General features: G+C 43.9%; 1 protein-coding gene across 2 annotated transcripts in view; it reads left to right on the top strand.

Annotated features, from left to right (window-relative positions):
- The window catches only part of ERCC3 (ERCC excision repair 3, TFIIH core complex helicase subunit), a 47,690-nt gene extending 38,353 nt beyond the window's left edge, over positions 1-9,337 (top strand). Inside the window, exons 13-16 of one of the 2 annotated variants that reach the window (XR_002825713.1) lie at positions 2,903-3,021; positions 4,868-5,020; positions 6,333-6,964; positions 9,297-9,337. Coding sequence is in view for 1 of the 2 variants with exons in the window: in XM_004387030.2 (XP_004387087.1) it covers positions 2,903-3,021; positions 4,868-5,020; positions 6,333-6,464 (404 nt within the window). In the remaining variant the exon portion in view is untranslated. Of the gene's footprint in view, positions 1-2,902; positions 3,022-4,867; positions 5,021-6,332; positions 8,226-9,296 lie in introns of those variants that run through there. The other variant, XM_004387030.2, reaches the window with a different exon arrangement.
- The last annotated feature ends 3,153 nt before the right edge of the window (positions 9,338-12,490 follow it).

Genomic DNA, 12,490 nt, shown 5'->3' with positions numbered 1-12,490 from the left:
TCCAATCCATAAACATGGGATGTCTTTCCATTTATTTAATAGGTCTTTAATTTCTGTTGATGATGTTTTATAGTTTTCAAAGTTTTGTACTTCTTTTGTTAAACGTATTAATAAATGTTTTATTATTTTTGATGTTATTGTAAATAGAATTCTCTTAATTTTATTTTTTGATTGTGTATTGCTAGTGTATATAAATACAATTGTAATCATATTGATCTTGTGTTCTGCAAACTGACTGAGCATTTTTATTAGTTCTTAAAGTGTTGTAGTGGATTCCTTAGGTACAAGATCGTGCAATCTGCAAGTAGAGATAGTTCTACTTCTTCCTTTTGAATCTGGATGTCTTTTATTTCATTTTCTTGCATAACTGTCCTAGCTAGAACCTCCAGTACAAGGTTGAATGGAAATGGTAAGAGCAGACATTCTTGTATTGTTCCTGATCTTAACAGGAAAGCATCCAGTTTTTCACCAGTAAGTATGATGTTAGCTGTGGGTTTTTTGTAGATACCCTTTATAGGGTTGAGGAAGTTCTCCTTTTCCCAGTTTATCGAGTGTTTTTATCGTCAGAGAATGTTGAATTTGTCAGATGCTTTTTCTGTATCTACTGAGATGATCATGTAGCATTTGTCCTTTATTCTATTGATATGGTGTGTATTAACTGATTTTTCATATGTTGAACCAACCTTACATTCTTGTAATAAGCCCCACTTAATCATGATGTAGAATTCTCACAATTGCTGGATTTGGTTGGCTAGTATTGTATTGAGGATTTTTTGTCTATATTCATAAGAGATGGTGTCTGTAGTTTTCTTTTCTTGTGATATCTTTGTCTGGTTTTGGTGTCAAGATAAAACTGACCTCATAGAATGAGTTGAGAAATATTGTGTCCTTTTCTGACAGAGTGTTTGAAGAATTGGTATTAATTCTTCCTTAATCCTTTGGTAGAAATTCACCAGTGGCTGCTTCTCCCTGAGTGACACCCTTTCTGTATGAGTGGAGTGCTGGGTAGGGGCAGCAGCCTCTGGTCTTCTCAACTTGCCTCTCCCAGTGTGGAACCTCCACCCTACAAGCAAGCTGGGCCACGGGTGATCGGTGCCCAGTATTCTCAGCCTGCCATCCCTAGTGTGGACCATTTGCCCAACTAGTAGGGGCTGGGTGGGGTAAGAAAGCCCTAGACTTCTCAGCTGTTCTTGCCTAGAATGAAAAAAAAATAACAGAAAAAAACCTGTTGCCATCGAATCAATTCTGACTCATAGTGACCCTGCAGGACAGAGTAGAACTGCCCCATAGAGTTTCCAAGGAGCGCCTGGTGGATTTGAATGCCGACTTTTTTGTTAACAGCCGTAGCTCTTAATCACTACACCACCAGGGTTTCCTTGCCTGGAATACAGCCTCTGAAACAGGGAGCTGGGAGGATGAGGAATGCTGGTGGCCTGCCACTCCAAGAGAGACACTGCAGCTGGGAGCTCTGGGGGAGGGAGCCCTGTCCTGACTACCCAGTAGGGGTGGCACTTGCCTTATGCTGAGCTAGTGGGAGAGGGGGTGATGTAGCTCGAATGCCACAGACTCACTGTTCTTACCCAAGATTTAGTAGATTTTCTAGAATAATGTTTCTTTATTTGCCATATGCCTTTAGGACAATTTTCAGATACAGTCGTCTCTCGGTATCCATAGGGATTGGTTCTAGGACACACCCTGACCCTCGCAGATACCAAAATCTGAGGACGCTCAAGTCCCTTACATAAAATAGTGTAGTATTTGCGTATAACCTATGCATATCCTCCTGTTACTTTAAATCGTCTCTAGAGCGCTTATAATACCTAATCAATATAAATGCTGTGTAAATAGTTGTTATACTGTATTGTTCAGGGAGTAATGACAAGATGCAAGATGAACAATGCTCAGACAACGAGTGCTGGAGAGAGTGAGGATCTGTGAAATGGTGGGAGGCTACAGCCGGGCGTGCCCACACATCATTGCATTCACGTGGATTCGGGGTAGTGCTCGGGGTAGTGCTCAGCGCACGGCAAATTCAGGTTTTGCTTTTTGGAACTAACTTTTTTTCTTCAAATATTTTTGATCTGCGGTTGGTTGAATCTGTGGATGCGGAACCCGTGGATATGGAGGGCCGGCTGTACTTAAATGTTTTTTTTAAAAACTAATTTTTATCACTCATGTTTACTTCCTCGAGGAGAGTAGGGGCCCACAGAGCTTCTCATGCTGCCGTTCTGAAGTCATTCTTTCTCTCTGGGCTGTTTTCAGGCATCTCAGGAAGGGATCTCATGGAGGAGGTGGTTTTGATCCATTGATAATTATGCTCTTACTCATGTTCTAGATTCTGGAAAAGCTTTAAAGTAGAGAGATAAACTGTGTCTTTCAGAGACAATTCTTCCTGGTTTGTATCACCTCCAGGACCTAGCTGCTTATAGTACTAGTTTCTTTGGAATTAAGAATCTGATTTAAAGAGAAAGGCCAGAAAAGATTTACTCTGCAGAAGGAAGTTTTCTGCTGACTGGTTTTAATCTTCTGGGAGTGCAAACCTCCGTCATGGGAAGGCCTCACAATTTCTGAGGCCTGTGGTGGCATATAGAGCCTGATTTCTCTCTCAGCTAATAATACTGTGTGTGGGTGCTCCCTGGGAGAGGGTTTGGCCCAGAAAAGTCTGAGTGGCTGGTGTGTGTCTTACCTCAGTAGGAGTCAGAGCCTCCACGGCTAGATGCTCTTTGAGGCCCTTTCTGTGTGTTGTTGAGTCCTGAGTCCCTGTGCAGAGTCAGGGGATCGCCCACCTGACTCCAGAGCTCTCCCACTGTACTGCTTGCTTTTGAGCCCCGGACCCTTAGCTCCTGGCATTCTAAAGGCTAATGCTGTTTTCTGTCCTACATCCCCCCGCCCCGCCCCCCAGGCATGGTCGCAGAGGAGTACAACGCCTTTTTTTATTCGCTGGTATCCCAGGACACGCAGGAAATGGCTTACTCAACCAAGCGGCAGAGGTTCTTGGTGGATCAAGGTTATAGCTTTAAGGTATGTACCTGTTTGGTGAGACTAGGACCAAAGCTTTTGGGAACCCTGGCTTCCAGGAGAAGTGGGGGTCATCGTCAGCCTGAGAAGAACCTCTGGCAAACGCCAAACATTAGGAGACCGGGGGCCTTGCTCCAGATGCCCTGTCTCTGCATGTATTGCTGGGGCTTTGCAGGAAACTGCTGTGCAGGGGCCCTTCCCACCCTCATTTCCCACAGCGAATGGTCACAGGACAGGGCTGAGGGAGGCATTTTTCTTCTTCAGAGGATGCTAGTTCTTGGGGGGGGAATGTAGCTGGCCTGGTAGGATTTGCAGTGCCAAGGAACTGTGGCTGTCACTGTAAGTGTGAGCCCCCTGGAGCTGCTTTCACAGGATGCCCCCTAGGAGGCTGTTGAGTTCCTACTTCAGTCACCTGGTGAGCCCAGGCTTTTGTGTGCCTCCCAGACATCAGCATCCTCCATGCTGAGAGCTTCGCGTTGTTCATAAATAACTACAAACCAAGCATTTGAATAACCTGGGGCATTTCAGAGTTGTGGCTGACTTTTATTGGCTGAGGCATTGTTTTCTTTCCTGTTGACACAAATGGTAGGTTTATGTCCAGATTTAGTGTCCTACAGGGTTTTTATTTGTGAGAGGTGGGCGGAGGGTGCTGGAAAGCAGGGGAAGGAAATTCCCTCTGTAGTTCACTAAGAGGACATCCCTAGAACACACAGACTCCCAGGTTCTTGATTTGCCAAAGACTGTAGGCTGCCTTTCAGGTGATTTTGACTTGTGTCTCTTCTCTAATTGGGAAGCATTCCCAGCACTTGCCCTTTCCTTTTAGCCAGAGGCAGAGGCACTTTTTAGATCTCTCATGCTGGGCTAGAGGACAGACACTTAGGTTTTGGGCCCAATTTTCCTGATTTGCATTGTGACCTTTTATCTGTCTGTGAAATGTGTAACAGTATCCACATCTCCGGATTCCTGGGAGAGTCATAAGGGTAAGAAGTGTCGAGTTCTTTGAAAAGCAGGCTCCACCCAACGGCCACGAGCGTGTAGTTGTCTGTGTTGGTTGGAGCCCTCTTTGCTGTCCTCGCCTCCTGTGCTGCCTCCCGAGGGTGGCGGGGTCAGCGTTCCCAGAATCGGGCCTAGGGTTCTGGGAGAGGTGGCCAGCCCAGGGCAGAGGTATACGTTGGATCTCTGGCCACCTGAAGGAGTCCATCAGGTCATGACTTCTAAGAGTTTCTTTTAATTAAAATTATGAGAAGAATCAGGGGTGAAAAAGAGTTCCCTTTACATAATTAATCCAAGCCTTAACGGGCAGACCTCGGGGTAAGTTGTTTCCTGTAGAAATGAAAAACAGATCTCCACCATATGTTAGCTTGCTGGCTCAGAAAACATCTTGTAAACCATACGTGACATCCTGTGGTTTTTGAGGGTTCCCTCTCGTGGGCTGCAAAGCCAGCACGTGGCAGGGCCCTTCTCAGAGGGCAGCAGGTTTATGCCTTTCAGTCTTTTGTTCCTTCCTTTACTTGGTGCAAGATGGGAAAACCACTATAATGAATGTTTTAAAATTCACCAAGATTCCTGTTGCTCAGCTGTAAGAGATCATTTAGTTGCCGTGTGTTGGGAGCAGATTTCCCCGGACTTTCCCTAATCTCTCCTGTCCTGCAGTCATTTGTCAGGCTGTCTACTAGAGGTGGCTCCTGAAGCTGGTCTCGGGAATGGCAAAGATGAGCTCTCCTTGTCAGCCAGCCTGGGCGGTGGGCCTGAGGGAGGCAAGTGACCAGAGCCGTGAACCCAAGAGAGGGCACAGAAGGGCCAAGGAGAGGAAACAAAAGGGAACCTGCCTGCTGTGTTTGCTCTGCAGGTGATCACAAAGCTTGCTGGCATGGAGGAGGAAGACTTGGCATTTTCAACGAAGGAAGAGCAACAGCAGCTTTTGCAGAAAGTCCTGGCAGCCACTGACCTGGATGCTGAGGAAGAGGTGGTGGCAGGAGAATTTGGCTCCAAATCCAGCCAGGTGAGTGGGTGAGGCTCCAGATGCCGGTCACCTGAGGGCAGAATCCACACACACACACACAGATGTGCACATGGTCTCATGTATATGTGATTTATTTTTAAAAACTTAGAAAACACAGAAACAAGGAGAGAAGAGAACTGTAGAAGCAGCCGTGATTGGCATTTTGGTGCCTGTCCCTCCTTCCACACATACAGTGGGGCTTAGCTGAGCCCAGGTGGCAGCACAGCAGGCTCCTGCTGGGTTTCCAGAATGACAGTCCAGAAGAGCATCTGTCAGTGTCTTGATATTGGAGCCCAGGGTAACAAACGAATGTCCCTGGGTGCTCACCAGTGGCTGCTGGAGGGTACATGATGGGCCTGGGACTCAGAAGACAGGTGTCACCCCTAGGCTGCCGTTGTGAGCCTTGGGCAGGTCAGTCTTCTCTGGGCCTAGTTTCTTCCTTGTTAGTAGAGTTGAGCCTTCCAGTCTGGAAGGTAAGTCTGATGGTCAACTCATGGTGGCTTCCAAAGTTATTTTGAAAAATTTAGAGTCCTCTGGAAATACTCATCCTTGCATTTATTCTGGAAATACTTATTTTGAATGCCTACTAAGCACCAGGCACATATAATATGGTATTATTAATAACAGCATCATTATATAGAGTTTGGTAGGAAGAATGAGAGTCAGACCCTTCTGAGGAGAGGAGTGCATCACTTTAGTGCTGTCTGCACACATGCCCTGTGCCCTGCTCTGGGTCAAACCCTTGACTTACATGATCTCTGTTCACAACCATCTGGGAAGGCAGACAGGGTTAGCCCCATTTTATAGATGAGTTCATTGAGGCATAGAAATTAAGCACTTGTCCAAGGTCACCCAACAAGAGGTGGAATCAAGATTCAGGCCCAGTGCTTTTTGACTTTTCACTTGATTCACAGCCTCATGATGGAGTCTCAGAAACCTGGGGTGACTTCTTCCCTCAGTGTTAATGAATCCTGTTCAGAAATTGTCATTAAAAGAAACAGGACCTCTGAAGCCAGACTGCCTAGGTTCATCTCCCATCTCCTTAGGAGCTGTGTGATCTTAGACAAGTTACTTAATCACTCTGTGCCTTGATTTCCTCTTCTATAACATGAGGGTTCTAATATTTGTGAGGATTAGATGAGTTAATACGTGTAAATAAGTGTAAAATGCTTAGAACAATGCCCGAGACATAGTAAGTCATCAGTAAAAGTTGTATAAAATAACACACATTGTTATTTAGGAGGTTATTTGCAAAGGAGTGTCTTTTTCCCCTTGGAATCTAACAGTGGTGGGTTCTCCCCTCCTCCCGCAGGTGTCACGGCGCTTTGGCACAATGAGCTCCATGTCTGGGGCCGATGACACCGTGTACATGGAGTACCACTCGTCGCGGAGCAAGACTTCGTCTAAACACGTGCACCCACTTTTCAAGCGCTTTAGGAAATGATGGCCGCATGCAGTTACTGGATGCTTGGCGTCAGCGTTGGATGGGATTTCCAGAATTTCTCCCCACACCCGTGGACTTTCCCCCTAGTGCTGGCCAAACCGACCTAAGTTCACTGTCTGTTGACCATGTTGAAAAGACATCAAGGACTTGCTTTTGTCTTCATAGGTCATCCAGGGTTTAAATAAAAGTGGGAGACTATTTTTTTTTTATCTTTCAGACCACTTTCTGAACTTGTTGGGGGATGGTTCATTCCTGTATATAAAAACATTGTAATATTTAAAATGTATTTATCTTACTGTTCTCTGAATACAAAAGAAATGGGAACATTTCTTTGTCTTCATTAAAGATGTGTTTTTATGTCCGTCATAGGTGTGGGTTAGGTCTAGATGATGAATCTCCATCAAGGCTCCATTTGGCAGCAGACACAGAGGAGTAAGATGGAGCTCAGTTCTAGGAGCTACTGGGGACAACGCAGCCACTCAGTGTTGAAGAATTGACAGGTGGGGGGCCATGAGGAAATAGGGAGGTGGTTTTCTAGGCAGAGGGAGGGGCTGGAGGAAATCTCAGTGTTCACTGTTCAGCTAGTAGTGTTGGGGTGTGATGTCAGTGGATTTAGATCGGGGAGTCAACCCCTGCAGCTTCCTTCCTGGTCATTGGCCTTGGCTGTTTCTCACCAGGCTTAATCTGTAGTGGGCACGCAACACATTAGGTGCTCCAGGTCACCTAAAGACCATCCCTTCCTCAGGAAGCCATTCTGCACACAGCTCCTGGTGGTTGATCTCTGAATGATCCTATTTTCCCTCCAAAATACGTTTTAGATATTGCTGGGAGGGTGGATTCCTCTTCTAACTCCAGTTTGGTATCCAGGGGTCTTTAATGACTAGTTCTTTTATTCTTAAAATGTCTTGGGCTTTTTCTCTCTTGTTGCTCCTGGTATGAAAGAAAAGATGTTGAGGAAAAGATAGAAGGCAGGGTTGCTGCATGAAAGAGACACAGCCTAGGCCACAGAGAATAACTTGTCATTAGGAGAAGGAGGCTTGTTCTAACAGGCAACAGTGTTCACACCTAGGGAATGTGAACCCATGTGCTGAGTAAGGCATCAAAACTAAATTTAGGCCCCCACCCCAGCTCAGCTGCAGCATTTCATTTCCTGAGTCGGCAGACCCAATATTTATACTGCTGCTCTGTGAAGCACCAGCATACCACGCTCTGGAGAAGGCAGTATCCCTTTGTTAGTGGTTTGAAGCAAGAGCCATCTTCCCCAAATTCCACTTCTCTGAGCCGACCTTTTGGGGACACACGGTCTCCTCTTAGTCTAGTCAGCAGTTGGGGCCGGGAGGCAGCTAGCCCCTCTGTCAGTGCAACCCCCCAGGAGCATGGCAGTGGGGTCTCCTGCTTCAAGGAGAGAGCCTGGGCAGCCACACCTGAGGCCTGAGCTCGCTTAGGCCTGCGCACCTGCCTGTCAGCCTCAATGGATGGCACTCACATGTCTCAGACTTGATGTAACCGTTCATACATGCAGATTCTCATCTCCTGTCACACCTCTATATTTGATCCACTCAGCCTGTACCAAACACTTCTTGTGTGTTCACCTTCCTGTCCCTTGTGCTCACTATTGCCTTGTTCCCTAACTTGGCCATGTGTCATGGTTTGAATTATGTCCCCCCAAAAATGTGTATATCAGTTTGGCTGGGCCATGATTCCTGGTGCTGTGTGATTTTCCTATATCTTGTAAATCCTGCCTCTATGATGTTAATGAGGGAGGATGGGTGGCAGTTGTGTTAGTAAGGCAGGACTGGATCTACAAGACTGGATTGTGTCCTGAGGCAATCTCTTGAGATATAAAAGAAGTGAGCAGTGAGATAGGGGGACCTCATACCATCAAGAAAGCAGTGCTGGGAGCAGAGCGAGTCCTTTGGACTGGGGTCCCTGTGCTGAGAAGCTCCTAGTCTGGGGGAACACTGATGAGAAGGCTGACGAGAGAAAAAGCCTTCCCCTGGAGCTGACACCCTGAATTTGGACTTTTAACCTACTTTGACTGTGAGGAAATAAACTTCTCTTTGTTAAAACCATCCACTTGTGGTATTTCTGTTATAGCAGCACTAGATGACTAAGACACCATGTAACAAACTCCTTTTTTATTCTTTAAGAGGTAGTTGAGATGCCACCTCCAGGAAGTCCAACTCCTACTCCTGCCTCCCAAATTCATTATTTCCTCTGCTGTGCTCTGACCCTATTGCTGCACTCATGTTGTCCTTTTTTTTACATTTATATCCTCAGTCTGAGTTCTATTTGTGTACCAGTATCTGGCAAATAATAGATGCCCAGTGAGTTCTTTTCCCTTCAGAACCTTTAATTCATTACCTAACCAACAGAGGAGGTCAGCTTCAACCAAAATAAAAGGCCTGCCTTATTACAACACAACAGAGCAAAAGCAGAACTGGGGGCAGAGTTTAGCCTCAGTTCTTTTCAGAGATGACCGATCACGTATTTATACACAATGCTCTGTTAAAAACTGACTAGCATTGCACCACCATCACAGAGTGTACAGAAATCCTTGGGGCTTTCCACGTGTCGTTCCTATAGTCTGCCTCTTGCTCAGCCATAAATGGGTTATTGCTCTTTTAGGGAAAGGGTGGTCTGCATGTTATGTTGAGTGATGGCATCATCTGTTTACTCTGGAGCTTTGATGGGGAGGTGACTCAACTCATTTTCTTTCCTGAATCTGTTTGAATATCTAAAAAGTGTCCTGGGAGATAGGTGGTGGTTCTGTAACAAAGTTTACAGGGTGATTGTGTAGGTCTCTAAGTACTTAATCCTGTTGTTTTTCAGAAACCTTCGCACCTGGGCTCCCAAGAAGCAAGCAAGGCAATATGAGCACCCAACAGGCCTGTGAGTGAAGTGCCTCTCAGAGCAGTCATCCAGGGAGGGGAGAGGGGCAAGGTGGAGATGTAGGGGTTGGAATCTTCAAAGTTTATGTATTTAAAGGAACACAATAATCCTGCGTGCTGATGCCTTGGGATTTGTTAGTGAACTGCTCACTAGTAACCATCTACCACATGATCCCTCCCACCTTTCTCCTGAAGCAGCCCCTGCGCACCATGGCACATAGAATTTGCAGGACAGCATACCAAAGACAAGAGCTGCACAAAACTACAGAGATTTGCATAGGGTCCCTCTTGAGTCTGTAACAAATACAATAACAAAGGTGGGTGTGTCTTTGGAAGTGGGCAGAGGCTGGAAGAATTTCGAGATGCATGTTAGAGAAAGCCTAAATTGCCGTGAACAGACTGTTAGTAAGAATCTGGACTTTAAGGACTGCCAGTGATTGCTTAAAACGAAGTGAGAAATATGGAAACTGGAGGAAAGGGGGTCCCTATTATAATGGTGCAAAACTTAGCAGCACTATCATCTGCTGTTATGTGGAAAACAGAACATGTAGCTAATGAACTTTGTGATCTAGCTAAGGAGATTTCCAAGCAAGGTGCTGAAGGTGCTGCCGGCTGTCTTCTTCCTACCTATATAGTAAAATGTGAAACAAGATAGATAAATTAAGGGTAGAACTGTTAAAAAGGAGCTAGGGATGGATGGTTTTTAAAATCCTTAGCCTCTCCCAACAGCAACTGGTAACAAAAACAGTGGAATTCTTGGAGATTAGACATTGCAGAAGAAAAGATTAGGGTATTTGAAGACATAACAACATAAATGTGCAAAATGAGGCAGGAAAAAAGACCAAACAAAATGAATGGAACATCAGTGAGCCATGGGACAACTTCAAGCAGACTTGTATTTGGAATTCTTGGAGGGAGATAGGGATAGAAAAAAAAGTGGATGAACTAATAGCCAAAAATTTACCAAACTTGATGAAAATTAACCCCCAGACCCAATGAACTCTGAACACAAGAAACATGAAGGGAACTACACCAAAGCACATCATAATCAAATTGTTTAAAACCAGTGATAAAGAGAAAATTTTAAAAACATCCAGAGAAAGAAGACAGAGGAACAAAATAAGGTTGACAGCAGATTTCTCGTCAAAAACTATGCAAGTCAGAATACAGTGGAGCAACATATTTAAAGAACCGAAAGAAGAAGAAGAAAAAAAACCCCTAGAATTCTATACCCAGTGAAAAGATCTTTCAAACATGAAACTGAAATTCTTTTTTTTTCCCTTCTAAATTTTATTTATTTTGTCGTTGTTGCTGAGAGTATACACAGCAAAACATAATACCAATTCAACAGTTTCTGCATGTACAATCTAGTGACATTGGTTACATTCTTCAAGTTATACAACCATTCTCATGCTCCTTTTCTGAGTTGTTCCTCCTTCACTGATGTAAACTCACTGCCCACTAAGTTTCCTATCAAATCTTTCGAGTTGCTATTGTAAGTTTGATCCCATATGGATAGTTCTTAAAAGAGCATAATGCTCAAGAAAGACATCTTTTTTACTACTTAAGATACTATTGTTTGATTTTAAGATGATTTCAGAGGATATTTTTGGTTTAAGGTTTAAAGATTATCTCAGGGCAATAGTTTCAGGGATTCATCCACCCTCCATGGCTCCAGAAGGTTCAGAGTCCATGAGAATTGGAAATTCTGTTCTGCATTTTCCCCCATTTGATCAGGATTCTTCTATAGAATCTTTGATCAAAATGTTCAGTAATGGTAGCCGGGCACCATCCAGTTCTTCTGGTCTCATGGCAAAGGAGGCAGCTGTTCATGGACACAGTGAGCCATACATTCCATATCCTCATATTCCTGATTCTCCTTCTTCCTCTGTTGCTCCAGGTGAATAGATACCAATTGTTGTGCCTTTGATGGCTGCTTGCAAACTTTTAAGACCCCAGGCAATAAGCAATGAACTAGGAGGTAAAACAGAAGTGCTAAACATTTTATTAGGCCAATTAACTGGGATGTTCCAGGAAACCATGACCCTAAATCTCCAAACCAAGGAACCAAATTCCATGAGGTGTTTGATTGTACATAGCAGCCTCAGTAGCTACTCTTTTTTTTTCTTTGCCGTTATTGTAAATATATCTATCACAGAACTTTTACCAATTCAGTTTTTTACAGGTGTACAACTTATTGATAGCAATTAAATAATCAGCTGTACAATCTTACCCTTAATGCGATTTTTCCATCACTGTTAATTCCCCTTTCCCCCCTCCTTTCTACCTCTGGTAACCACTAATAAACTTTGTTCTCTATACATTTGCCTTTTCTTGTCTTTTTATATAAGTGAGGTCATACAATATTTGTCCTTTTGTGATTGACTTATTTCACTCAGCATAATGTCTTCCAGCTCCATCCATACTGTAACATATCAAGACTTCATTTATCTTACCGGCTGAGTAGTATTCCATTGTATGTATGTACCACACTTTGTTTATCCATTCACCTGTTGATGGGCATTTAGGTTGTTTCCACCTTTTGGCTATTGTGAATATTGCTGCAATGAACATTGGTGTACAAGTCTCTGTTTTCAAGTCTTTTGGGTATATACCCAAGAGTGGAATTTCTAGGTCATATGATAGTTCTATTTTTAGTTTTTTGGGGGACTGCCACACTTTTTCTCGCAATGGCTGTGCTACGTTGCATCCCCACCACCACTGGATAAGAGTTCCAATTTCCCTACGTCCTCTCCAACATTTGTTATTTTCTATTTTTAATCATGGCCATTCTAGTGGGAGTGAAATGGTGAAATGGTATCTCATTGTGGTTTTGATTTTTTTAAAAATTTTTTAAATTGTACTTTAGATGAAGGTTTACAGAACAATAGTTTCTCATTAAATAGTCAGTACACATATTGTTTTATGACATTGGTTAAGAACTCCATGACGTGTCAACACTCTCCCTTCTCGACCTTGAGGAACTTTTTTTTGGTGAAAATATGCAAAGCCAAAGTTACACCATTTCAAAAATTTCTACATGTACAATTCAGTGACATCGATTACATTCTTCCAGCTGTGCTGCTATTTTCACTGTTTCCAAATTATTCCATCACCATTATCTTCAACTCACTG

The sequence above is a fragment of the Trichechus manatus genome, unplaced genomic scaffold (genome assembly GCF_000243295.1).
Source record: "Trichechus manatus latirostris isolate Lorelei unplaced genomic scaffold, TriManLat1.0 scaffold00179, whole genome shotgun sequence".
Classification (NCBI taxonomy): domain Eukaryota; kingdom Metazoa; phylum Chordata; class Mammalia; order Sirenia; family Trichechidae; genus Trichechus; species Trichechus manatus.
This window is presented reverse-complemented; position numbering and strand designations above follow the sequence as displayed.